General features: G+C 43.0%; 1 protein-coding gene across 4 annotated transcripts; it reads right to left on the bottom strand.

Moving 5' to 3' along the window:
• Positions 1-1,322: 1,322 nt before the first annotated feature.
• paqr7b (progestin and adipoQ receptor family member VII, b) lies at positions 1,323-27,937 on the bottom strand. Of its 4 annotated transcripts, none has more exons than XM_059954735.1 (3): positions 27,817-27,937; positions 27,421-27,617; positions 1,323-4,919 (listed from the first exon to the last, which is right to left on the bottom strand). In XM_059954735.1, the coding sequence occupies exon 3, from the start codon at positions 4,885-4,887 to the stop codon at positions 3,829-3,831; it is 1,059 nt and encodes a 352-aa protein (XP_059810718.1). In that variant the 5' UTR covers positions 4,888-4,919; positions 27,421-27,617; positions 27,817-27,937; the 3' UTR covers positions 1,323-3,828. The 4 variants fall into 4 exon arrangements, with proteins under 4 accessions (XP_059810718.1, XP_059810717.1, XP_059810720.1 ...); XM_059954734.1 differs by having other exon boundaries at positions 27,766-27,901; XM_059954737.1 differs by having other exon boundaries at positions 27,798-27,883.
• Between the last annotated feature and the right edge of the window lie 45 nt (positions 27,938-27,982).

Raw genomic sequence — 27,982 nt, 5'->3', positions numbered from 1 at the left:
ATACAAGTCACTTTAACTCAGAGCGTTTAAGTTTTAAGGTATAATGCAAATGTAAAATAAATGTTCCGATAAAGGGTCTCAACCTTAAGTGTCAACTGAGACCATTCCTCAGATAAGGCCTGATTTGTTGAGTTCCTCCAGCATTTTGTGTGTGTTGCTCAAGATTTCCAACGCCTGCTGAATCGCAAGCATCTGTAAAGTAAATGCTCTCTTTTGTATTATGCTGCCAAGTGATGACGTTCATTGGTATTTGTAGAAGGAATTGCAAATTGTTTAGATGAAACGGAATGAGATAAACTCTCTGTGGTGAACTACATATACCTGTCACTCCCCCTGCTGACTGCCCTTGTGGCTCCTCCCACAGACCCCTGTATAAAGGCGATCTAGGCCTGAGCCCGGCCTCTCAGTCTCCAGGATGTAGTATGGTGGTCACTCACTGCTTGTTCCTTCTTCCAGTCAATAAAAGCTGCTATCTCGCCTTACGTCTCAGAGTGAGTTATTGATGCTGCATCACTCTCAGTGCTTTGCAAACAATTACAGATGTAATTCAATCACCAGGGTGTGATCGACACACAGCTCCCAAGTAACCAAACAACTCTCTGTTAACCTAATGCTAAACCTATGAATCACACCTTGTTGGGAAGGGCAGAGGGAGGCTGTGCACATAAACCTGAGATAAAGAGTGTTTTGAAATTGAGACTTTGCCAGAACAGGACTGGGCATTGATCAATGTACATCATGTGATAAAGGCAGCAGATAACTGCACGAGGTTAAAGTGGCAGTTGGCCCAGAAAGAATGTGACACTTCACGGGTGGCATGGTCACGTAATGGTTAGCGTAACGCTTTACGTCACAAGCAGTAAGATCGGTGTTGAATTCCCACTGCTGTCTGTAAGGAGTTTGTATGTTCTGCCCCTGACAACATGTGTCTCCTCTGGGTGCTTTAGTTTCTTCCCCCACACTATATTAGCACTGGAAGCATGGTAGCACTTGCAGGCTGCCCAGCACAACCCTCGCTGATTTGATTTGATGCAAGCGACGCATTTCACTGTGTTTTGATGTACATGTGACAAATAAAGCAAATTGAACTTACCCACGGTCACCTGGCAAGACCCTGTGGCACAACATTATACAGGTGAAGAACGGTATCAGCAGGCAGTTATGTGTTTCACGCTGAAACTGTGGACAACTGCATTCACTGCTGTTCGAGGAGATCTCCAAACCCAAGGTGAGAGAAGCACGTAGGAAGCCATGATGCTTTTGAATTGGAATTAGTTGTGGTGATGCACATTCAATGAAGCACAGGAAACCTTCACAAAAGGTTTGTAAACATTGGATATGATTTTATTTGCATGTGTACACATGTTGAAAGGCTGAAAGTCTTGCTTCATAAACAGTGCTGCCTCATTCCATTATGCCCAGAACTTCACCCTTTCTCCCCCTCAGTTGGAAATAGAGGGCAACCACAAAGATCATCCTCCTTTCCAATATCACAGCAGGAGTATTGCAAAACAGTGCAACAAAGAAGAAAACAGCAGAGCAGTTGTTCAGCATAACCTTTCATTCTTTGTGAACAGTGAGGTCAAGTAAGCATTATGTGCACTGTATCCAGCAAGCGGTTTCTGCTCCTTCGTGGTTAGTGGAATACACTCCTATTTCAGCCTTTTACTTTAAAAAAAACATTTGTGTGATACCCCAGACTACACACTTTCTGGATGTGCTGTAAACTCAGGCGAACATAGAGGAGTTAATGACATTTATTTCAAGGGAAACAGATTGATACCTCTCAACCCACATCACTAAAGCACACATACACAAGGTTCCATTTTTGCTGCTTTATAATTGTTTGCACCTCCAATCTTTCCTTCCTGGGCCACAGAAGCAGCAACATATCGGCCACTGCTGTCCATGGAGCAGACGGGGAAGGCTTCTGACACAGTTCAGATTTGGCAGGAGGCAGAACACCAAGTGACCATAATTACACAGAAGTGTTTAATCCTGGCATGCCACTGAAATATATGATTTTCCAAAATTCAATTTGAACTTGAGGAGCACAACATTACGGAGATACAAAATGTTCTTTCACATTTGGACAGCCTCAATAATTCTCAAGAGTCAACCATCAGTAATACCTATGCATAATGCTTGGCAAGAGTAGGCACCAACTACCTCAAGTGGTGTTGGCCAGGATCAGAGCTATCCAGTGACCAATGTTGTTTGCACAGGTGGATGCTAAATATCCTATGGCATTATTTACAGAGCAGGGAAGTTCTTTAAAACGTCCAATTCTGACATTTACACTACCTCCTGCACAGACAGCTGTGACAAGCCAGATCAAACCTGTAGTCTCATGATGACTGACAACTCCTCTGAGAACTTTGTGTGGAATTTGACATTTTCCCTGTGACCACATGGGTTTCCTTCAGATGCTCTGTATCCTCCCACATCCTAAGAAACATGAAGTTTGGTAGGGTAACTGCCCAAATTGCCCCTAGTTGTTATACACATGATAACATTGGGGAGGGGCTGGGGGAAGCTAAAGGGAACATGCGAGGATAAGTAACAGAGGAAAACAGTGGTGGCTCGGATTACTCTGAGTGCCAATGTGGACTTGAACTAAATGGTCTCCTTCTATTGACTTTATTTATTTATTTGAAGATACAATGTGGAATAGGGTCTTCTGTCTCTTCCAGCCACTCTGCCCAGCGACCCCTGATTTAATCCCAGCCCAACACGGGACAATTTACAACGAGCAATTAACCTACTAACCGGTACGTCTTTGGATTACGGGAGGAAACCAGAGGACCCAGAGAAAAACTATGCATTCCACAGGGAAGACATACAAACTCCTTACAGATGATGTTGGAATTGAACTCCAAACTCCAACGCCTCGAGCTGTATTAGCGTCGGGCTAAGTGTTACACTACCTTGGCACCGATAAGGAAATACAGGTATATAGAATGTCACCAAAAGCTATTCAGTGGTGCAGAGAGTGAATAGAAAAAGCTGGAATGGAACCGATAATTTAAAGTATTCTGGTCTGGGAGATATGATAAATTAATTCTTTACTGCAGTACACTTTTTAAAAAGTGGACTGCAGTTGATTATCTCCACATCAGCCACAGCTCTGTAACACTGCTATATTTCATATCCTTGCACATCCAGATATAGGCTTTTGATGATGATTTAGATCAATGACTTTCTCAGCATCAATCAAGATCATTGTGTAGTGTATTCAATGTAAACTTTGGATATTATAAATACCTCTAATCTCAATCATATTTAAGTGTATTTTGACAGCGGGAGCAAGATAAATGACTCTTGACAAATGATTTGAGTATTAGAGAACCGGGAAAAAATAAAATGCAGGGAACACTTAGGAGGTCAGCCAGCATCTGTGGAAAGAGAAACAGAGTTCCTGTTCAAATTTATCAGAACTGGCAAGGATAAAGATACCCGAAGCTAGCAGGTGCTCATTGCCCAACTATACTCTGCAGTGAGCCATGACCACACGTGGCCTGCTCTGCTTGAGCAAGTACTAACTGAACAAATTCACCAATTACAATGTAGGTGCTATGCAAAGATATAAGGCATTCAGTATTACAGTATTTGACAAATCCTTGCACGTCCTTGATGCTTGCCAAAACTCACAGCCAGTCTCATGTGAAAATGCCATAGAAATCATTGTAGATTTCAATCCAAGAATCGAACTCCCAGGCACAGAGTCAGTTCTAGAAACCAGAGTCAGTTTTTCCCTACCCTTCTGCCTCTCCCCAATGGATGGTATATTCAAGATAAGTGAGATGCTGGATTGAGAAGCACCCATCTTCATTTCTCTTTGAGGCCGAGTTTGATTTTGATGAGGTGCCTCATGTAGACTGCAGTGACAACGCTGGAGGAAACGATCACCGCGAGACAGATCAGCACAGAGCAGGTGGAGTCGCTGTGCCATGTCTGATAGAAATGCTGCCGGTATTTATAATCCAGATGGACAGCTTCCAGTTGTGCCAGGGTGCAGAAGACCATAAAAGCATGGAAAATCTGATGCCCCTGCAGGAAGATGTCGCATTTTCCTGGGAGCCACTTCTCTGGGTGAGGACAAGAGAAGAAGTGAGCACTTATGAGGAAGCAGATGATCTGACATTGGTGGTACCAAATGGAAGCGTCAGTGCAATTTGACGAATAGCAGCTATATATCCGGTGCACCACAGGGCTGATGTCCAACATGTAGGCCAGCCCTGCTGGGACTATCTGGTAGAGTTTGCGTGACCAAGGGTGCAGTAACTTGGCATTAGATTTTGCATAGCAGGATCCTAAACAGGACATCCAAGCCAACAAGGTGGCCATGGGGAGGTAGAACGTTTTGATGACATGGTACCACTCCTCTTCAATGGAGTAGTAATAGTGGACCAAAGCACTCCCATACTGATAGACTGCCACACCAATGTAGTCCACAAAGAAAAAGGAATAATGGGCAAACTCCGAACGGGCATGCAGGAGGTGGGCAAGGGAGCTGCAGGTCAGGTAGCAGAAGGCAGAGAGGAGGAGGATCAACAGTGGCAATGCATGCCGGTCTGACCAGAAGTCCACCGTCTGGGAGAACTCCTGCAGCTTCAGGAGGATAATCAGCGCAGCGAAGAGGTGGGACCAGACGTTGACTGACTCGTTGTGCCGCAGGAACAAGGTGAACAGGTAGTATCGCCAGCTCTGCTCCACTGGTCTGTAGCCAGAATTGATGTACGGCTCCCGGAATATCCGCGGCACCTCCCAATCCTTCACAGTACATGGCAGGCTGGGAATGGACTGCTCCACCAGGCTTGGGATCTGACGGATCTGCTGGATGTTGATGAAGAGTCTACCAATCTGTTCCATCACCACGGTCGTCATGGTAACACTGGGGATCTTACCAACTCTGATACCTGTAATTACAGAACAAAACAGAAAGAAGAATTAAAGGAAGAACAGTTTACAATAGGCTGAAAAAGTATGTCTAGTTCTAGTGAAGTAAAAAAAGCTTTTGCATCATAAGATGCCACAGCCATAGATAGACCCAAGCATCACACTGCCCATAGTCCAGTTTAATGTTTGGTTCCTAGGTTCAATGTTCAAAAGTTCAACTTATTCAAAGTACATTTATTATCAAAGTATGTACAAACCCCATTTCCAGAAAAGTTGGGATATTTTGCAAAATGCAATAAAAACCAAGATCTGTGATATGTTAATTCATGTGGACCCTTATTTGACTGACAAAAGTACAAAGAAAAGATTTTCAATAGTTTTACTGACCAACTTAATTGTATTTTGTAAATATACACTAATTTAGAATTTGATGGCTGCAACACACTCAACAAAAATTGGGACAGAGTTAAAATAAGATTGAAAAGTGCACAGAATATTCAAGTAACACCGGTTTGGAAGACTCCACACTAAGCAGGCTAATTGGTAGCAGGTGAGGTATCATGACTGGGTATAAAAGTGGCGTCCATCAAAGGCTCAGTCTTTGCAAGCAAGGATGGGTCGTGGCTCACCCCTTTGTGTCAAAATTTGTGAGAGAATTGTTAGTCAGTTCAAAAGGAACATTTCCCAACGCAAGGTTGCAGAGAATTTAGGTCTTTCAACATCTACAGTACATAATATTGTGAAAAGATTCAGAGAATTCAGAGACATCTCAGTGCGTAAAGGGTAAGGTCAGAAACCACTGTTGAATGCGCGTGATCTTCGAGCCCTCAGGCGGCACTGCCAAAGGAACCGTCATGCTACTGTGACAATTATAGCCACCTGGGCTCGGGAGTACTTTGGAAAACCATTGTCACTTAACACAGTCCGTCGCTGCATCCAGAAATGCAACTTGAAACTGTATTACTCAAGGAGGAAGCCATACATCAACTCTATGCAGAAACGCCAGCAAGTTCTCTGGGCCCGAGCTCATCTCAGATGGATCGAAAGTCTGTGGAACCATGTACTGTGGTCAGATTAGTCCACATTTCAGCTAGTTTTCGGAAAAAACGGGCATTGAGTTCTCCGTGCCAAAGATGAAAACGACCATCCTGATTGTTATCAGCGAAAGGTGCAAAAGCCAGCATCTGTGATGGTATGGGGGTGCATCAGTGCCCACGGCATGGGTGAGTTGCGTGTATGTGAAGGCACCATTAACTCTGAGGCGTATATTAGGATTTTAGAGACATATGTTGCCATCAAGGCGACGTCTCTTCCCGGGACATCCGCGCTTATTTCAGCAGGACAATGTTAGACCACATTCTGCACGGGCTACAACAGCGTGGCTTTGTAGACACAGAGTGCGTGTGCTTGACTGGTCTGCTGCCAGTCCAGATCTATCTCCTATTGAAAATGTATGGCGCATCATGAAGAGGAGAATCAGACAATGGAGACTACGGACTGTTGAGCAGCTGAAGTCTTATATCAAGCAAGAATGGACAAAATTTCCAATTACAAATCTACTACAATTAGTATCCTCAGTTCCAAAATGATTAAGAAGTGTTATTAAAAGTAAAGATGATGTAACACAATGGTAAACATGCCTCTGTCCCAACTTTTGTTGAGTGTGTTGCAGCCATCAAATTCTAAATTTGTGTATATTTACAAAATACAATTAAGTTGGTCAGTAAAACTATTAAAAATCTTTTCTTTGTACTTTTATCAGTTAAATAAAGGTTCATGTGAATTAACATATCACAGATTTTTGTTTTTATTGCATTTTTGGAAAATATCCCAACTTTTCTAGAAATGGGGTTTGTATAAATGATACAGCCTTGAAATTCGTCTCCTTACAGGCAGCCACACAAGAAACCTGAAAGAACCCATTAAAAAAAGATTAAAAAAAGACTGACAAACACTCAACGTGGGGGGGGGGGGGGGGGAGAGAGAAACTCAAAACAATGCAAACAATAACAGCAAGCAACAGCATTCAAAAGGAAAGTGAGTCCATGGACACGAAGCCTGGAGCAGGCCACAGCCTCAGCAACATTGAGTGCCGAGTGAGTGTCACTGAGCTGTGACACTCTGGTCCCGACACTCTGCCTTTTCCATCCCTCTGACCTGGCTTCTAAATCGTCCAAACATCCAGTTGTTCGTCACACTGGATAGGATACGCTTTGGGCCTGGACCTCGCTGCCATGTTCTGGCCCATATCCAACCTCTCCAAGTCGGCCTGGTGCTTTGATTGATCAAACCTTGCTCTCAATTTAGGTGGAGGGCTCCAAATCTAGCCCGAGTTAGGGAGTTGGAGCGGGAGCTGGATGAACTACGGATCATTCGGGAGGCAGAGTCGGAGATAGATAGGAGTTATCAGGAGGTAGTCACACCAAAAAACCAAGAAGTAGGCAGATGGGTGACGGTCCAGAGAGGCAGGGGGAGCAGGCAGAGAGAGCAGAGCACCCTGCGGCCATTCCCATTAACAATAAGAATACCGTACTGGATACTGTTGATGGGGATGACCTACCAGGAATGAGTTGTAGTGGTCCTGCCTCTGGCACAGAGGTTGAACCTTCAACTAGAAAGGGGAGGAGGGAAGAGAAGAGAGCGATAGTTTTAGGGGATTCTATAGTCAGGGGGGAAGATAGGAGATTTTGTGGGGCAGATCGGGAGTCTCGGATGGTATGTTGCCTCCCTGGTGCCAGGGTCCGGGACATCTCAGATCGGGTGCAGGCTAATCTTGAGAACGAGGGTATGAACCCAGATGTAGTGGTCCATGTAGGGACCAACGATGTAGGTAAGGTGAGGGGGTCCTGCTTAGAGAGTTCAGGGAGTTAGGAGTGAAGCTGAAAGGCAGGACCTCCAGGGTGACAATCTCGGGATTGCTACCTGTGCCACGTGCGAGTGAGGCGAAGAATAGAATGATTATGCACATTGATACGAGGCTGAGAGCACGGTGCAGGAAGGAAGGGTTCAGGTTTTTGGATAATTGGTCTTTGTTCCAGGGACGTTGGGATCTGTTTCGAAGGGACGGTCTACATCTGAACTGGAGGGGTATTAACATTCTTGCAGGAATGTTTGCCAGTGCTGCTCAGGGGGGTTTAAACTAGATGTGCAGGGGGCAGGGATCCAGATTACGAGAGAAGATGATATGATGAAGGATAAGGGACAGGTGGGGAACACACGTTTCCCAAATATTAATTGTGTAAAGGAGAAAGGTGAGACAGAACATGTGTTGGAAAAGTTACATGTACAGAGGGTTGGTCAGAAGGAGCATGGGGTTAAATGTGTAGAAGGTTTGGGTGATCTTGAGAAGGTCATCAAAATTCAAGGTGCAATTAGCCCGATGGAAGTTCAAGGAGCTGGGTTAGATACAATAGACAGTGTTTTAAGCAAAGAGAGGAGGAATGGGCTAAGAATTCTATACTTGAATGCGTGTAGTGTCAGAAATAAGACAGATGAGTTTGAAGCTCAGATGAAAATGGGGAACTACGATATTGTTGGGATAACGGAGACATGGCTGCAAGGGGATCAGGCCTGGGAATTGAGTGTACCAGGGTATACATGCTATCGTAGAGACAGAAATATGGGAAGAGGGGGTGGGGTGGCCCTGTTGGTGAGGAATGAGATTCAGTCCTTAGCAAGAGGTGACTTGGGAACAGGGGAAGCAGAGTCTGTGTGGATTGAGCTGAGGAACAGTAAGGGTAAAAAGACCCTAATGGGTGTTGTGTACAGGCCCCCAAACAGTAGTGTGGATATTGGGTACGTTGATTAGGGAGTTAACATTGGCATGTGCTAAAGGTAATGCAGTCGTTATGGGAGATTTCAACATGCAGGTGAACTGGGAGAATCAGGTAGGCGCTGGACCCCAGGATAGGGAGTTTGTGGAGTGTCTAAGGGATGTATTTTTGGAACAGCTTGTGCTTGAGCCAACCAGAAACGAGGCTATTTTGGACTTGGTGATGTGTAATGAACAGGAATTGATAAGTGATCTTGAAGTAAAGGAGCCATTAGGAAGTAGTGATCATAACATGATAAGTTTTTATCTACAATTTGAGAGAAATAAGGGCAGATCAGAGGTGTCAGTGTTGCAATTAAATAAAGGAGACTACAGAGCCATGAGGGAAGAGCTGGCCAAAGTTAAATGGGCAGATGCCCTGGCAGGAAAGACAGTGGATCAGCAGTGGCAGATATTCTTGGGGATAATACAAAAGATACAAAAGCAGTTCATTCCAATGAGAAGGAAGGATTCAAAGAGGGGGAAGGGGCCACAGTGGTTGACAAAGGAAGTCAGAGATTGTATGGCATTAAAGAAAAAGAAGTATGACAGGGCTAAGATGAGTGGGAATACAGATGATTGGGAAAGTTTTAAGGAACAGCAGATCTTAACTAAAAAAGCAATACGGAGAGAAAAAATCAGGTATGAGCTCAGTCTAGCCAGGAATATAAAAGGGGATAGCAAAAGCTTTTTTAGCCATGTGAAGAGAAGGAAGATAGTTAAGAACAATGTTGGCCCCTTGAAGAATGAATTGGGAGAAATTGTTATGGGAAACAGGGAAATGGCAACAGAATTTAATGCGTATTTTAGATCTGTCTTCACCAGGGAGGACACAAGCAATCTCCCAGATGTATGGATGGGCCAGGGTCAGAAGATATCAAGAGGAATTGAGACAGATTGACATTAGGAAAGAAACTGTGATGAGTAGACTGGTAGGACTGAAGGCTAATAAATCCCCGGGTCCAGATGGTCTGCATCCGAGGGTTCTAAAAGAGGTGGCTCAGGAAATTGCGGATGCATTGGTAATCACTTTCCAATGTTCCTTAGATTCAGGATCAGTTCCTGAAGATTGGAGAGTGGCTAATGTTATCCCACCTTTCAAGAAGGGAGGGAAGGAGAAAACGGAGAACTATCGCCCTGTTAGCCTAACGTCAGTCGTGGGGAAGATGCTTGAGTCCATTATTAAGGATGAAATAGTGGCACATCTTGATGGCAGTAATAGGATTAGGCCGAGCCAGCATGGATTTACCAAGGGCAAATCATGCTTAAATAATCTGTTGGGAGTTTTTTGAGGGTGTAACAAGGATGTTAGACGAGGGTAAGCCAGTGGATGTTGTGTACCTAGATTTTCAGAAGGCATTCGATAAGGTGCCACATAGGAGATTGGTGAGTAAAATCAGAGCTCATGGCATTGGGGGCAGGGTTTCAACATGGATAGAAAACTGGTTGGCAGATAGAAAGCAAAGGGTAGCAGTGAATGGGTGTTTCTCCGACTGGCTGGAGGTGACTAGTGGGGTACCACAGGGCTCTGTATTGGGACCACAGCTCTTTACAATTTATGTCAACGATTTAGATGAGGGCATTGAAAACTATATCAGCAAGTTTGCTGACGATACTAAACTGGGTGGCAGTGTGACATGCGAAGAGGACGTTAGGAGAATACAGGGAGACTTGGATAGGCTGGGTGAGTGGGCAGATACTTGGCAGATGTCATTCAATGTGAATAAATGTGAAGTTAACCACTTTGGAAGCAGGAACAAGAGGGCAGAGTATTGTCTGAATGATGTAGAGTTAGGTAAGGGAGAAATGCAAAGAGACCTAGGAGTCCTAGTTCATCAGTCAATGAAGGTGAATGATCAAGTGCAACAGGCAGTGAAAAGGGCAAATGGAATGTTGGCCTTTATTACAAGGGGAATTGAGTACAAGAGCAAGGATGTCCTTTTGCATTTGTACAGGGCCCTGGTGAGACCACACCTGGAATATTGTGTACAGTTTTGGTCTCCAGGTTTAAGGAAGGACATTCTCGCAATTGAGGAAGTGCAGCGTAGATTCACTAGGTTGATTCCTGGGATGGCAGGGCTGTCTTACACAGAGAGATTGGAGAGATTGGGCTTGTACACACTGGAATTGAGGAGATTGAGAGGGGATCTGATTGAAACGTTTAAGATAATTAAAGGATTTGATAGGATTGAGGCAGGAAATATGTTCCAGATGTTGGGAGAGTCCAGTACCAGAGGCCATAGATTGAGAATAAGAGGTCAGTTATTTAAAACAGAGTTGAGGAAGAACTCCTTCTCCCAGAGAGTTGTGGAGGTGTGGAATGCACTGCCTCGGAAGACGGTGGAGGCCAATTCTCTGGATGCTTTCAAAAAGGAGCTAGATAGATATCTGATGGATAGGGGAATCAAGGGATATGGGGACAAGGCAGGGACTGGGTATTGATAGTGAATGATCAGCCATGATCTCAGAATGGCGGTGCAGACTCGAGGGGCCGAATAGTCTACTTCTGCACCTATTGTCTACCTCTCCTCCACTCCTACCTCTTTTCGCTTCACACTGTCACTCTGTCTCAACCTCGCTCCAACCACTTCTCCTTGAACATGCCCGACCTTTTACCAACTTGGCATCACACTGGCATGCCTCGACTCTTGAGTCAGCCTCGCTTTCGCTCACCTCTTCATTGTTTGCAGTGATTACTTACCACAATTTCCCACAGAAAAAGTCTTTATAAAGATTTTACTTGTACTTCTTGCTTTCTGAACCCCCAATAGGCTGTTGCCCATCTTCAGTAACGCCATTGTAAACTGAAATGTAAAACCTGCTGCAATGAGTTTTTCTGTTCTGTTACTGGTTTATAGTATGGCGGACTGCTGTTAGGGGCCATGTTTACTGCCCAGGCCTAGTTGTGACAACAGCAAGATACCTGTAGCAGCAGTATGTACTGTAGAGATCACAGAGCACAACAGCAGAGGATGAGAGCTGAAAGCAAGCAGGTGTGCAATGCCGCCTGCTTCTGTTTGATCGGTCTCCCTTTCTTCTTGCTACCACCATCGGACAGAAGGTGCAGGAGTCTTGAGTTCCACGCTGCCAGGTTCAGGAGCAGCTGTGGCCCTGCAGCCATCGGCTCCTGGACGGCTTCACTCACCTCAGCGCTGAACGGGTTCTGCAGCTGTGGACTCACTTTCACAGCCTCTGCAGTTCATGTTTCTTACATTTTTGTTTACCTTTCATCAAGAAGCTTCAGTGCTGAATTGGCTCCGTGGCTGTGGCCTGTAACCATTCGCACTCACCTCATGAGGCAGATGGAATATCACCATTTTAAAATTGCCAACAATATGATAGCCACTACAAACAGATCTTTTCACTGCTTCTTTTTAGTTTGATTAAACAGAAGTCCTGATGAAGCCATTTAATCTGGCCACAGCTTTCTAAAGCTGAATTGTCAAACACTTCTCTTGGAATGATTCAGCATAGTCTGCATGTGACAACATGTGAGCCTTCCTCACACAGAATGGCTGATTAAGCCTTCCCTGCCAGTACCCTTGTAATAAACAAATGAAGTAACTTAATATGCAATTAGAATGGAATTAGGGGAAAATCCACCTTTTTAAAAAAAACAGGCTTAAGAATATGAGATGTAGAATCAGAAATAGGCCATTCGGCCCATTGAGTCTGCTCCGCCATTCGATCTTGGCTGATTTATTTTCCCTCTCAACTCCATTCTCCCACCTTCTCAGATTTAGAAAAGCAAAATATAGAGGAAGTTTATTAACAGACAAAAAACTGATTAAGATTAATCGATTGACATAATATCTATAAAACCTGGGCAATAGTCTCTGGACCCAGGCACAGCAGCAGGCTCTCTGCTCTCTGGTACAGAGCAACCTACCAAAGGACAGGCAGTCAGCACTCATTTTAATGCTTCAATCTCCCTCCTCACTTTAATGAGCGAAAGAGCCAAACGTCGGCTTGCACTCTGTCCTGCAACCTGCTTCCTATGAGGTTTGTGCGCACTGCCTCCTGGAATCCTCTCAGAGACTGCAGAGAGCTGGAACACCCAAACAATCTCCAAACAGCAAAACACAGGCTTCAACAATTCCAGAATCTCATCCAAGCCAAGACACAAATGTAAATGACATAAAAGAAGTGAAAAGGATGGTTCTTGATCTATCCAGAAGATGTCGACCAAAGGAGCATTGTACACAGGTGCCATCTTGACTGGAATTATACAAAACTGCATATAATACTCCAAGTGCCGTTTCATGACTAAGATAACTACAACACAAGTTCCTGGGAGTGAACATCACCAACCGCTTGTCCTGGTCCAACTCTGTCAAGAAATCTCACTAACACCTCTACTTCCTCAGGCATCTAAAGAGCTTTGGCATATTCCCTTTCACCTTTGCCAATTTTTATTGGTTCAACATTGAACATATCCTCTCTGGATGCATTACGACTTGATATGGCAGCTGCTCTGCCCTTGATCAAAAGAAATAGCAGTGAGCAGCCCAGCATATAATAGAAACCAGCCTTCCCCGTCTACATTCTTGCTGCCTCAGTAAATCAAAGACCCCATCTACTCTTCTCATTTTTTTTTGTAATTTATTTTTTTTTATTGAAGTTTATCAAACATTTCCACAAGGTGTATTTCAGACATTGTACATATACATCATATAATCATATACATCACAAAATCTCCACAAATTATTTATCTGGGGTATACACTTATAGAAAAGAGTGGAAAGAAAAAACAAGCAAAAGCAAAGAACTATGTATAAATAGGGAAAGCGGCCAGTGAGTGAGTGGGTCAGTGAAGGAGTGGAGATTTGAGGCTTTGACTCCAGAGATTCTGGCAGTTTTGGCAGTTGGATTGTGCCATCAAGTCAATCAAGATTTGAATAGCTCAGCAGAAAGCAGCTGATTGGGCAATCATGGTCAGGTGACCAAGCAGTCTGAAAAACTCAAACAAATAAATAGAGGGGTAGCTCAAGTGGAGCAGACAGTGGAAAGTGACCAGTGAGTTGATGGGCCAGTGAAGGAGTGGAGATTTGAGGCTTTGATGAGCAGAGGCTGAGGACGAGCTTCACTCCAAGTGAGGTAAGGCCGGGTAAGTTCCTTTCAAAGGAGAAAGTTTCAAAAGTTGAGGCAAGTATTGGGTAGGTCATGGCAGCTGAGATCGGCCCCATGGTTTGTTCATCCTGCAGCATGTGGGAAATCAGGGATACTTCCAGTGTCCCTGATGACTATGTGTGCAGGAAGTGTGTCCAACTGCAGCTTCTGGCAGACCGCATTGAGCACCTGGAGCTGCAATTGGAATTGTACTGGAGCATCCGCGATGCTGAGAAAGTCGTGAGCAGCACATTCAGTGAGTTGGCCACACCGCAGGTAAAGGCTACACAGGCAGAAAGGGAAGGGGTGGCTACTAGACAGCGTAGCAGTAGGCAAAACAGATATACTGTTTTGGATACTGTTGGGGAAGACGTCTCATCAGGGGAAGGCAGCAGCAGCCGAGTTCATTGCACCATGAGTGGCTCTGCGGCACAGGAGGGAAGAAAAAGGAGTGGGAGAGCTATAGTGATAGGGGATTCAATTGTAAGGGGAATAGATAGGCGTTACAGCGGCTGCAAACGAGATTCCGGATGGGTATGTTGCCTCCCTGGTGCAAGGGTCAAGGATGTCTCTGAGTGGCTGCAGGACATTCTGAAATGGGAGGGTGAACAGCCAGTGGTTGTGGTGCACATAGGTACCAATGATATAGGTAAAAAAATGGGATGAGGTCCTACAAGGTGAATTTAGGGAGTTAAGAGATAAATTAAAAAGTAGGACCACAAAGGTAATGATCTCTGGATTACCACCAGTGCCACGTTGGACAAAGTAGATATGCAATTACACAAATAATCTGACTATTTAAGTATGGAAATTCTGTAATTTTCTGATGTCAAAAAAAAAGCAAATGCTTCTCAAAATACATTAGAAAAAAAGAGAAGAACTTTCCCTCTCTGGTTTGGCATGGCTTCTGAAGTTGTGTAGAAAGGCGATCGGTATGTATTAACTTTATATGAAATGTATCTAACATTCGTATTTCCTAACTTGTTGAAGAAGTGAAATTGTTTCATTTTCACTCCTGGCCGTTTCTGGCATCTCCAAGCCTGAATGCTTGAAACTGCAGTGAGCAAAACAGTCCTGAAATGTCTTATTATTTATTTTTGACAACTGTCAGTGTCAAAAATCACTGTTTTTTGAACACAAACACATGCAACTGACTACATATTTTACAAACTGTTCACTCTAAGCATGATGTAGTGTCTAACAGCCATGCATGTACCCATGACTGACGCTAGTTAGAAACTATATGGCAATAGTCTCTTGTCCCAATTAAGCAACATAGAGTCATAAATAAACACAGGGAATCCTGGCTGTTTTGTTTTGCTCTTTAAGAGGTGGCTCAAATAAGGACTGCACCAAATAATTGATGGCACAATTAACCAGAATTCACTGTCATTCTGTGAGCACAATGTGAATGCAAGGACTTCTGTACTTTTTCTGAAAGCTCTGGTTGTACTTCCATCATGTCTTAGTCTAGTAAAAGCCCATCCAATACAGCATCTATCATAGAAAAAAAATGATCTTTGTTACCATGGTCACAAGATTGTGTTTACAGCATTTAAGTGCTTAGTGTACTGACGAGCATGAAAATAACTGTCTTTTACCAAAGGCCACGTACACTCTCAGCTCCTATGTTTATTAAAATGAAGACTAAACCTGTCATTTGATTGTCTGCTTGTAAAACAATTCACCAGCACACAGATACTCCATATAGCAGCAGCATCACCATTTTCCTGCTTTTGCACCACCCAAACTCACCACCACAATACCACCACCACACTCAAGAATGGTTGAAAAGAGATAAATATTTAATGAATATACTGTTGGTGGCTGGTAAAAAGCCTCTTACTAGGAAATGGTTATCACAGGAGAGCCCAACTTTAAATGCTTGGATGGAAATTATAATGGACATTTACAAAATGGAGAAGATAACAGCATCTGTTAATCATAAGCTGGAACAATTTGATTCATACTGGGAAAAATGGTTTAACTACATAATGCCTCATAGGCCTGTTTTATTCTCACAAATCAATGAATATGTTGTTAAAAAAAAAATCACTCACTATTTTTACATAGTTTTTTCCTTTTGCCTGTTTTTTCTTTCCGTTCTTTTCTGTAAGTGTATACCTCAGATAAATACTTTGAAGATTTGTGATATATGTACAATGTCTGAAATACATCTTATGGAAATGTTTGTTTGATGAACTTCAACAAAAAAATAAATTACAAAAAAAAACCAAAACACTGTACTGAGGCCACTCAGTCTATTGCCCCAGTTACAGCTTTTTCAGGAGTAATCCATTACTTTTACTTGCTTTTTCTTTCCCCAAACCCCTGCAAATTTTACTTCAGATATTTATTAAGTCACAACAGAGTTTGCATCCACAACCTCAATGAGCAGTTCAGTCAAAACTGAGCAAGGAAATCCTTTTGCATTTGTACAGGGCCCTGGTGAGACCACACCTGGAGTATTGTGTACAGTTTTAGTCTCCAGGGTTAAGGAAGGACATCCTGGCTGTAGAGGAAGTACAGCGTAGATTCACCAGGTTAATTCCTGGGATGTCTGGACTGTCTTACACAGAGAGGTTAGAGAGACTGGGCTTGTACATGCTGGAATTAAGGAGATTGAGAGGGGATCTGATTGCAACATATAAGATTATTAAGGGATTGGACCAGATAGAGGCAGGAAATATGTTCCAGATGCTGGGAGAGTCCAGTACCAGAGGGCATGGTTTGAGAATAAGGGGTAGGTCATTTAGGACAGAGTTAAGGAAAAACTTCTTCTCCCAGAGAGTTGTGGGGGTCTGGAATGCACTGCCTCGGAAGGTAGTGGAGGCCAATTCTCTGGATGCTTTCAAGAAGGAGCTAGATAGGTATCTTATGGATAGGGGAATCAAGGGATATGGGGACAAGGCAGGAACCGGGTATTGATAGTAATTGATCAGCCATGATCTCAAAATGGCGGTGCAGGCTCGAAGGGCCGAATGGTCTACTTCTGCACCTGTTGTCTATTGTCTAAAACATAAATCACCAGCTGCAGAAAATGTCACCACTTGTCCTTTTGCCAATCGTCTTAACTCTGTGTCTTCTGGTTTCTGTCTGTTGCCTCTAGAAACAGCGGTTCTTTCTTTATTCTTTTCCCTTTGGAGTGGGTATCTGTAACCAGGGCACTAATTACTAAAGCAATCCTTCATGGGTAAACCCTCCCCACCATTGGGCACATCTACTAGGAGTGCTGTTGCAGGAAAGCAGCATCCATCATCAAGATACCCCCCCCACCATTCACGCTATGCCCTCTTCTCGTTGCAGCAATCCAAGTGAAGGTACAGAACCCCCAGATTCAGGAACAGTTATTACCCCTCAACTAACAGGCTCTTGAACCAGAGGGGACAATATTACTCAAATTCACTTATCCCATCACTAAACTCACCCACAACCTGTAGACTCACTTTCAAGATTATGTACTCTTCATTTCAAGTTCTCAATATTTATTGCTTTTTTATTTATTATTCATTTTTCTTTTTGTATTTGCACAGTTTGTTGTCTTTTGCTCCTTGGTTGTTTGTCCATCCCAATAGGAGTGGTCTTTCATTGATTCTATTGTGTTTCTTTGTATTTACTGTGAATGCCCACAAGAAAATGAATCCTAGGGTAGAATATGGTGACATATATGTACTTTGATGATAAATTTACTTTGAACATTGAACACTGCTCCCTCCTTTAGGCATTTTAAAACAGTATGCTGAATTCTCCCCTGCAGCTTACTGAAATTTTGAAAACTGCACATCTCTGAGCAAAAGTTTCACTGTCTTGAGATTAATTTTGATTTCATCAGCAAGTTTATCATCTCTCAGCCTGCGTTTCTCTAGTCTGTACCATTTATTACTTTCTGGAGCAGAAATTCCATTACATCAGTAGGTTGACATCCATGGAGATCTGACAGTTCTTTTGTTTGAGGAAATCGTACTGGGAAGGTCAACGATCTGGGAACCTGGTGAATACCTTTGGCTCATCTTGGCAATCAGTGATTAGAGTTGAGGGTGGCCAGTGGACAATGAAGTCTAGAAAGGATCCAGAAATGCCATCTGTCTTTGAGTAATGCAGCAGAGAAACAGGCCTTGCAACCCACCTCATCCATGCAGAGCTGTATGCCCACTTGCTCACCTGGGCATCCCTACTTTTTTTATGCCATGGAACAAGGGGTCTGTGAACCCCAGGTTGGGAACCCTTGGTCTAACCTTTCCTAACCATGTACCTGTCCACATGTCCTTTACATCTAGGTCCTCCGGCAGCCTGTCCCACATAGCCAGTAACCCCCTATGTGGAAAAGTTGCCCCTCAGACCTCTGTAAAGCTTTCTCCTCTCATCTTAAACTTATGCTTGCTAGTTTTTGAGAATCAGAATCAGGTTCAGTATCACTGGTGTATGTCGTGAAATTTGTTGTTTTGTGGCAGTATCACAGTGCGAGACACAGAAATACTATAAATTACAATTACAGCCTGGTATGGGAACACCGATACCTTCAAACACAAAATCCTACAGAAGGTAATGGATTTGGCCCAGTACATCACAGGTAATGTGATTGAGCACATCTACTTGACACGCTGTCACAGGAAAGCAGCTTCCACCAGCAAAGATCCTCACCACCCAGGCCATTCTCTTTTCGCTCTGCTGTCGTCAGGTAGAAGGTACAGGAGCCTCAGGACTCGCACCACCAGGTACAAGAACAGTTACCACCCCTCAACCATCAGGTTCTATTGAGGTGTTCCCACAACCAATGATCTCACTTTAAGGACTCTTTTACCTTGTAATTTCATGTTCTCGTTATTTATTGCTAATTACTTATATTTGCATTTGCACGGTTTGTTGTCCATTGATCCTGCTTACAGTTACTGTTCTATAGATTTGCTAAATATGCTTGCAGAAAAAGAATCTCAGGGTTGTATGTGGTGACAGATATGTACTCTGAACTTTGAACTTAAGAAATAAAACATATATAAAAAACAAGTGCAAAAAGAAAGCAAAAACAGTGAGGCAGTGTTCATGTACTGTTCAGAAATATGACTTTTCCCCACAAACATGTTCCTTGGGAAAAAGGACTCTGCCTTCACTCTACTGATGCCTCTCATGATTTTATACACTCAAGGTCAACAGTCAAGTCCTGCAAATATCAGAACATTCAAGCAGATTTACAGAGACCCCCCTGGATTTGTCATTCCACTCAAGAGACTGTTCGCTCCTGTTCTGTAACAATGACTTGGGTTTCTTCACCACCTCCCCCACACGTCAATTCAGCCCATAATCCTTTCCCCACGGCAAAGGGCAAATGCTGGGTGGAGTACAAGGTTGATATCAGCCCCTCCCAATTTGCACTGAGGTAAGTATTACAGCAACATTTATATTACATATTATCAGGAGAAGCTGAATAAAACATGCAGAAGGTGGTGGTCAGCTTGATGTTAGTGCGTCAGAATCAGAAGCAAAATTAGTATCACTGTCATATGTTGTGAAATTTACTGTTATGTGTCAGCAGAACACTGCAAAACATAATAACGGTAAGTTACAGTAAAAGCATATAAGTAGTGCCAAAGGATAAGGAAAAAATAGTAGCGAGGAAGTGCTCGTGGGTCCAATGTCCATTCAGAAATCTGATAACAAATAGGAAGTAGCTGTTCCTGAATCACTGAATGTGTGCCTTCAGGCTTCTGTACCTCCTCCCCGATGGTAACAATGAGCACAAGGCATGACCTGGATGATGGGTTGGAGGGTCCTTAATGATGGAGTCTGCCTTTTTGAGGCATCGTTCATTGAAGATGTCCTGGATACTGCAGAGGCTGGTATCCATGATGGAGCTGACTAAGCTTACAGCTTATTTTCGATCCTGTGCCGTGCTCCCCTTCCATACCAGACGATGATGCAGCCAGTCAGAATGCTCTCCACAGTAGATATGTACTAGTTTGAAAGTGTCTTTGGTGACATACCAAATTTTCACAAACTTCTACTGAAATATAGCACTGCCATGCCTTCATCAATATGTTAAGCCCAGGATAGATCCTCAGAGATGCTGATACCCAGGAATGTGAAATTACTTGTCCTTTCCTCTTCTGATCCCTAGATGACTGTGTTCTCTTGTCCTGCACTTTAAGAATATAAATACAGTACAATGGTCTATTACTATGTATTAAACTCTGTGTTAATCTATGAAGCCACAGATTGGGAGTAGTGCTGTTGGGGGACGAGAGGAAAGCGCTGGAACTGCGTTCCTCAGGAAAGACAAAATCTCGCTCCTTCAATGATTTTGGAAGTGCAGGGATTCACCTGACAAGAGTCCAGCCCAGTAAAGCACCAGGATGATCAGACTTTTCCAGAACTTTCCAGACAGGAACCCGCTCAAATAAATGTGGCCCATTTTCCTTCCAAGACCTCCCAAGCACTACAGCTTGAATAATAATGTCAACCTTGTGCAGCATGTTTGAGACCTGAATGTCTGGTTGGACTTGCAGAGTGACACCAAACGATGAGGAAATGATCGTTATAACATACCACTGCAAGAGAGAAAAAAAAACTGAATGTCTCTTACATGTTTGTATATAGAACGCGGGCCAGTACAGCACAGGATGGGCCACAGAAGGACTTTGACAGATTAGAAGAATGGGCAGAGAAGTGGCAGATAGAATATAGCGCTGGGATTTTGGGTCATGCACCTTGGTAGAAGAAATAAAAGTGTAGACTATTTTCTAAATGTGGAGAAAATTTAAAAATCTGAGGTGCAAAGGGACTTGGGAGTCCTCATGCAGAATTCCTAAAACAGGGTGTGTTGGTAGTGAGGAAGGCAAATGCAATGTTAGCCTTTGACATTGCATCTGACAGACCATGAACTCATTAGCACCACCTCTATAGTCCTCTTTGGCACTATTCATTTATTTAATTTCTTACTGTTAACTTATACTAATGTTTCAATGTAATTTACTGTACTGCTGAGACAAAAACAACAACTTTCATGGGACATCTCAGTGCTAATAAATCTGATTCTGATACAACCCATAACCTCCATTTTCCTATGAAGCCTTCAACCTACTGGTAAAGGAACGTGATCTTCTCAGTGCAATGACTCTTGTGGTGAGCCTCAGAACGAACTGGGGTGGGTGGTGAGTGCAGAAGGGTGGAACAGAGAGGTGGGGGAAAAGAATTTGAGATGGGTTACTCCAGTAATTGCTATCCCCGCTGAAAGAGCAAGAAGAGCGAGGCTCTCCTGGCGCTCATGCACGTTTAATGTTGAACCTGGTTGCAAATCACTTTCATGAGATTTCCAGCAAAAGACACTCCACATTGGCCAAAGTAACACCCACTTGAGAGAAAAACTGGAATTTCTAACTATTCACTAAATCTCCAAATCCTCTTCATCCACGGTAAAATACAGTAAGTGAAAAATATTCTTCTCACGAGAGATTAGATTCTTTATGAATTTGTTAAGCAAAATGTCAGTGAACACCTATAAAACCAGGCAATGGCATCTGCACTGGACTTTGAGACGAGTGGTCCCTGGTTCGAATCTGGCCAGCTCCTCGCACGCTCCCCATCCGTGCTGGGCTTGGCGTCGAGCTAGCATCTCGGCTTCATGAAATTAGACAAATGCTAAAGAAACAGCAAGGTTGCCACCCAATGCACCGCAAAGCGTGGAGATGAACAACAAAATAATCATAAACCAGAAATGCTAGCAGAAGATGCTTAAAGGAGGATACATTAATGCACAAATATAAGTATTGGCATTCTTGAACCAATTTACAAAGGATTTGTCTCTTCACTAAAGGGACTGCTTGCTCTTGTTCTATAACATGACCTGAGTTCTCCTCTCCCTGTACCATCCCCCTCAAAGGAGCATGAAGGAGTTCCCATCTTAAAAAAAACCTCCCAAGCAGTGCTTTATCACTGAGATAAGTCTGACCACAACATTTATATTACATGTTCAGTATATTAGAAACTGAATAAACATGCACAAGATAGGTCACAGAGATGATATCAGCAAGATTATGTAGAGCATAAGTACACAGGAATTTGCTGATCTGTGAAAAGTTATGAACCTACAAGTTAGGAGGGGTAGGTCACTTGGACCACCAACTAATGACATCATCACTGATCGACTGCTCCTGACATGACAGTCAGTCCCTGATAACTTTTCACCCCTTTATTTCTCAAGCTGTTAAAATTGCCCTTAATAAGTTTCAAAGTCACCCTTTTGAGCAATGGAGTTGCTAAGACTCATAACCTTCAGAGAAAAATTTTGAACGTGACACCAGTCCTAGATTTTCTAAGAGGATATATCCATCCCAAGGAACATTTGCTTTTCATTATTGTGAACCTCAACAAAGACAAGCATGTCCTGCTGTGTCCCAACCTTTCCTCCTGAGACAACCACAGCCTTTCCAGGCATTGAGTCAAGGAAACCTTTGAACTGCTTCCAGCCATTAACATCCTTCCTTAAGACTAATACCGTACTCAGCATTCCAGATGCAATGTCACCAATGTCCTATCTAAACAATCTGCCTAGTTTTGCCTTCAGCTCCTCCTGCAATAAATGATCAGACTCTGTTAGATTTCCTTATCAATTCTTTCCCACTTAGCAGATGAAGAGACGCCAGATGAAAAAATAGCTGCAGAGGGTTGTAAACACAACCAGCTCCATCATTGGCACTAGTCTCCCCAGCACAGAGGACATTCAACAAATCAGGAACAGCTTTTTCCCGTCATCCGATTTCTGAATGGACACTGAACCCATGAACACTACCTCACTACTTTTTATGCACTATTTATTTATATATACACACTCTGTAATTCACAGTTTTTGTTCTGTATTGCAATGCACTGCTACTGCATAACCACAGATTTCACGACATATACCAGTGATATTAAACCTGATTCTGATCTTCAAGAAGCAACGCCTCAAAAAGGCTGCAACCATCATTAAGGACCCTCATCTTCCAGGGCATCCCTCTTCCCATTGCTACCATCAGGGAGGAGGTACAGAGGCCTGAAGACACTCACTCAACATTTTAGGAACAGCTTCTTCACCTCCACCATCAGATTTCCAAATGGATACTGAATCCAAGAACACTACCTCACTATTTTTTTGCTCTCTTTTTGAGCTACTAATATGTTTCAAGATATATTTCTTATTGCAATTTATAGCTTTTCCTGTATGTATTGCACTGTACAGCTGCCACGAAAGCAACAAATTTCATGACATATGCCAGCGATATAAAACCTGATTATGATGTTACACCATAAACCACGACAAACAAGATTAAGAATCTACTATAACGCCAATATGCCTAATTCAGAAAATCAGGGATAAGGGGCTTCACTTATGTAAAGAAATGGAAAAGATTATTCTCCTGATCCTCCTGATTGAAAATCCTGAGGTGTCAAGTTAACAGACATTGAAATATTGTGGAATGTTGAGAGAAAAGAACAAGAAACAAGAAACAGCACCAAATCACAATCAGATTATTAACTAAAAGAAAGATGGACAGATTTTTGTTGTGTTAAGAAACTGCAGAGATGCAATAATTCAGCATGCACTGCCAGAAAATCTGGTGGCAGCAGGTTTAGGAAGAAATTGAATAAATGTACAAGTCCAAACGATTTTAAAATTTAAAGGGAATCTCAGGAAAATGGTTAAATTGGATTGTCCCTCAAAGGGTCAATCACCACTAGAATTAAGAATCTCAAATGCAATACCACTAAATTCCAAAAGAGTCAGCAGGAATTCCAAACTCTGAGTCATCCACCCACTTCTTAAATGAGAAACCATATTTATTAAGTATAAATAATCAAGGGAAAGGGGATTCCACTCAGATTACACAGCTACAGAATTATAGAGCTGTTCAGCATGGAAACCTTTGGCCAAACTTATCCATTCCAAACAGGATGCGTTTTCACATTCGAAGGTTTAGTGGAATCCACATTCCTTTAGACCAGGGGTTCCCAACCTGAGGTCCATGGACCCCTTGCTTAATGGTGTTGGTCCATGGCATGAAAAAGATTGGGAACCCCTGCTGTAAATCTTTTCTACTCGTGTAACTGACCAAATGTCTTTAGATGATTTCATGTCATCTGCCTCTACCACTTCCCCTGCAGCTCTTTCCATAAACCCACCACACTCTCAAGTTCCCTTTAAACCTTTCTCCTCTTACTCTAAACCTGTGCCCTCTAGTTTTAGCTCTCCTACTCTGGTAAAAAGACAGCGACCTTACCTATGCCTTTTGATATTATAAACCATTATACACTCAGTGGTCCCCCCTCATCCATCTTCACTCCAAGGAAAGCACTCCCTTCTATCCAGTCTTGCTTCATGACTCAAGCCTCCGGTCTCTGTGACATCCTTCTGAATCTTTCCCATCCACTCTCTAGCTTGATCACATTCTACCTACAGTATAAAGACCACAGCAAAGCAGGTGTAATCTCACCAACGTTCTGTAGAGCTGCAACATCTCCTGTTGTCAATGCCCGCTCTGAAGAAGGCATGCATGCCATTCACCATTCACCTGCTTCACCATTTTGCCTGCCTGTGTCTCCAGTTTCAGGAAACACTGCACTTGCATTCCAGGTATCTCTGCTTTACAACACTTGCCAGGGCATGCAAGTTCTGTCCTGGTTTAACTCCCCAAAATGTATCATATTACAACTTAAATATATAGAACACTTGAATTAAATAAATAGTGCAAAAATAAAAGAAATATTCTCATCCTTACATTTCTTTGTACGGCCTCTAGATTCAATACATTTATCTACAAAGCGAAAGGGAACTTTCCTCAGAGCTCTGGGGTCAATATCACTGAAAGGTTGTCTTGTATTTGTCCTACTTTCAGTTGATTAAGGCACTGCATGGGATATCCAGCACTGAAACAGGTCACTCCACCTAATCAGCTCAATCTGTTACTTATTCTCCACACAAACGACCTTGTGTTGTCTTTCTTGCTTAAGTGTAATAAATCATTAGGGAAAAAAAAGGGATAAGCTAGAGAACTAATGGATGACTTTGTTAATATTGTAGGTAGCCTGCAGAGTTTCGCTGAGGTTCACCAGTACCATCTTGGCCAGTTTCAATTAACTTTTCTTTCCCAATCACTGAACTGTTCCCACAACCCATGGACTCACTTTCAAGGACTCTTCATCTCATGTTCTTGATACTTATTGCTTATTTATTTATGATTATTAGTTATTTCTTTTTGTATTGACACAGTTTGTTGCCTTTTGCACACTGGTTGAACACCCAGGTTGGTGCAGTCTTTTACTGATTCTATTATGGTTATTATAACCATATAACCATATAATAATTACAGCACGGAAACAGGCCATCTTGGCCCTCCTAGTCCGTGCCAAACCCTTAATCTCACCTAGTCCCACCTACCCGCACTCAGCCCATAACCCTCCACTCCTTTCCTGTCCAATTTTACCTTAAATGACACAACTGAACTGGCCTCTACTACTTCTACAGGAAGCTCATTCCACACAGCTATCACTCTCTGAGTAAAGAAATACCCCCTAGTGTTTCCCTTAAACTTCTGCCCCCTAACTCTCAAATCATGTCCTCTCGTTTGAATCTCCCCTACTCTCAATGGAAACAGCCTATTCACGTCAACTCTATCTATCCCTCTCAAAATTTTAAATACCTCGATCAAATCCCCCCTCAACCTTCTACGCTCCAATGAATAGAGACCTAACTTATTCAACCTTTCTCTGTAACTTAATTGCTGAAACCCAGGTATTGTTCTATAGATTTATTGAGTATGTCTGCAAGAAAATTAATTTCAGGGTTATATTTGGTGACATAAAATAAATGTACTTTGAATTTTAATACCCATGCATAAGATAAGAGATTGAACAGGCCCAGAGCAGTCATCTTAAAACTGATGGTGGGAAAATTAATGGATTCTTCACTTGAGGGAAGAATATTTAGAAAGGAAAAAAAAAACATTGTATGAAATGTCAGCTTGGATCTTAAAGGGAATAGCTTTCTTGACCAACATTATTGAATTTTTGAATTACGCAGTGGTAATGAAGTTGGTGTAATTTATGAAGACTTATTAAACCTTCCATAAGGTACCTCAAAATAGATTAACACATTATCTGCAAATGATGTCAGAGGGGAAAAAGAAAGAACAGAATGTATTGTTATATTAGCTGCTTGGAGAAAGAAAGCAGAGGGAACAGTTGTAAAGGGTTGCTATCCAGGGTGCAGAGATGATGATGGCCTGGTATGGAAAGGGTGCAGAGATGACTTACAAAGCTGAAATGAGAGGTGCTCAGCAGTACAGACTGCATCTCTTTTCAATGTGAGAAAAGCCACTTAATGTGTGTGTTTAAAGTAATGAATGATTCTAGAAAAATCCAATCACAAAAATTCTATTTTTGAAGAAGTGCAATGGAAGTCCAATATTCAAATTAAATTTATCAAAGTGCACACATGTCACCATCTACAACCCTGAAATTCATTTTCTTGTTGGCATTCACAGTAAATACAAGAAACAATGGAATCACTGAAAGATGACAGGACAAACAACCAATGTGCAAAAGGCAACAAACTGTTTAAGTACAAAAAGAGAAAAAAGAAATAATAACAAGAAGCAATAAATATCAAGAACCTGAAATTAAATTGAATCCACAGGGAACATTTCAGTGATGGGGCAGGTTAAGATGAGTGAAATTATCCCCTATGGTTCAAGCGCCTGATGGTTGAGGGTTAATAACAATTCCCGAACATAGTGGTGTGAGTCCTGAGGCTCCTGTACCTTCTTTCCGAAGACAGCATGACCTGGATGGTGCAGGGGCTCACAAGCTGGGGCCCACGGACCCCTGGGTTAATGGTAGGAGTCCATGGCATTAAAAGAAGTTGTGAACCGCTGGTGGTGGGGTTCCTTGATGTGGACGTTGCTTTCCTGGGCGGCATGATTGTCCCTCATCACTCCCACCTCTTCAACCAAGCCATTTATTCGCCAGCACGTACCAATCAAAGACTCCTTCACCACCTGACCCCACTAGAGGTTATTTGCACTATGTAATTAACCCTCTTTGGATGGGGAGGGGGAAAGCCAGACCGGCCGCAGTGACAACGAGCACACTCCACACCGACAGACCGAGTCGCTCAGACAGCAACAGGCTGCCTGCCGTTCCACACCGCTGAACCGCACTTCCCAAAAGTAGTCGATGAACTCCCTAAATCCCTTCCCTACTGATGAGCACACACACACAAAAACTATCATCTCGGCCTGCACATTGTTGACTCAAAAGCGACCCCGCCTCAAAAAAGCCATCGTTGGCTGCAAAGCGCCTTTGTAAACAAGGTGACGAAAACAAAATTCTTTTCTCAATTCTGGCCCCATTGGAGCTCCATCGGTTAATTAGGGATTTCCAAGCGCCCGAATTAAATGAAAATTGGGGGTGGGGGGAAGAGGAGGAAAATTCATCTCCTTTAAACAATCCGTAGCAAGCAACCCAAAATTTATACACGAAATAACTCTGGAAATTCTAGGTGATTCCGAGGGGACGGACACCGGAACTCCCGACACGTAGGCGCAAGAGGACAGATTCTCCCTAATACTCACCACTTCGCCGAAGAAAACAGTGCCCTCACAATTTATCGCTCTCTTCCGACGGCCAGTGGGCAGGAATGAATAGGCATCACTTGCCCAGCCAGACACGAACCGATTTCTCAGAAGCCCGATCACTTGGCAGTCGCAGAGTTGGAATTGACCATCGCCTGTACCCAAAGCCGCACCGAAGATATTCGAAATACATCCACCTGTATTTTCCGAAAGAAATCAGTTAACTACAGACGCGAGAGCTACAGATGCAACCATGCAATAGTTAATAATTCTTCACACAAAAAAGACACTTAAATAGACATAATTTTAGATTTAAACTTTTGAACAGCAAACATGTTTCTTAACGATTGTTTTAAACTGCTGAATGCTATGTATACTGTTCCGGGTGTGACCGACACAAGACTGGAGAAAGCCGCCGTTACTGATGCTCGCTATTCTGCCACCGTTCTCCGCTTGGCACCGCCGATCCGACACCGCACACTCCGAGTCCCGGCGGCAGGCTGTCAATCAATCCGTCAGGTTGTCAATCAAAGGCCAACAACGGCCAATCACGAACCCGGCT

Source organism: Hypanus sabinus, chromosome 30 (genome assembly GCF_030144855.1).
Source record: "Hypanus sabinus isolate sHypSab1 chromosome 30, sHypSab1.hap1, whole genome shotgun sequence".
Taxonomy (NCBI): Eukaryota; Metazoa; Chordata; class Chondrichthyes; order Myliobatiformes; family Dasyatidae; genus Hypanus; species Hypanus sabinus.
Note: the sequence above shows the minus strand (reverse complement) of the source record. Positions and strands in the feature narration are given on the sequence as shown.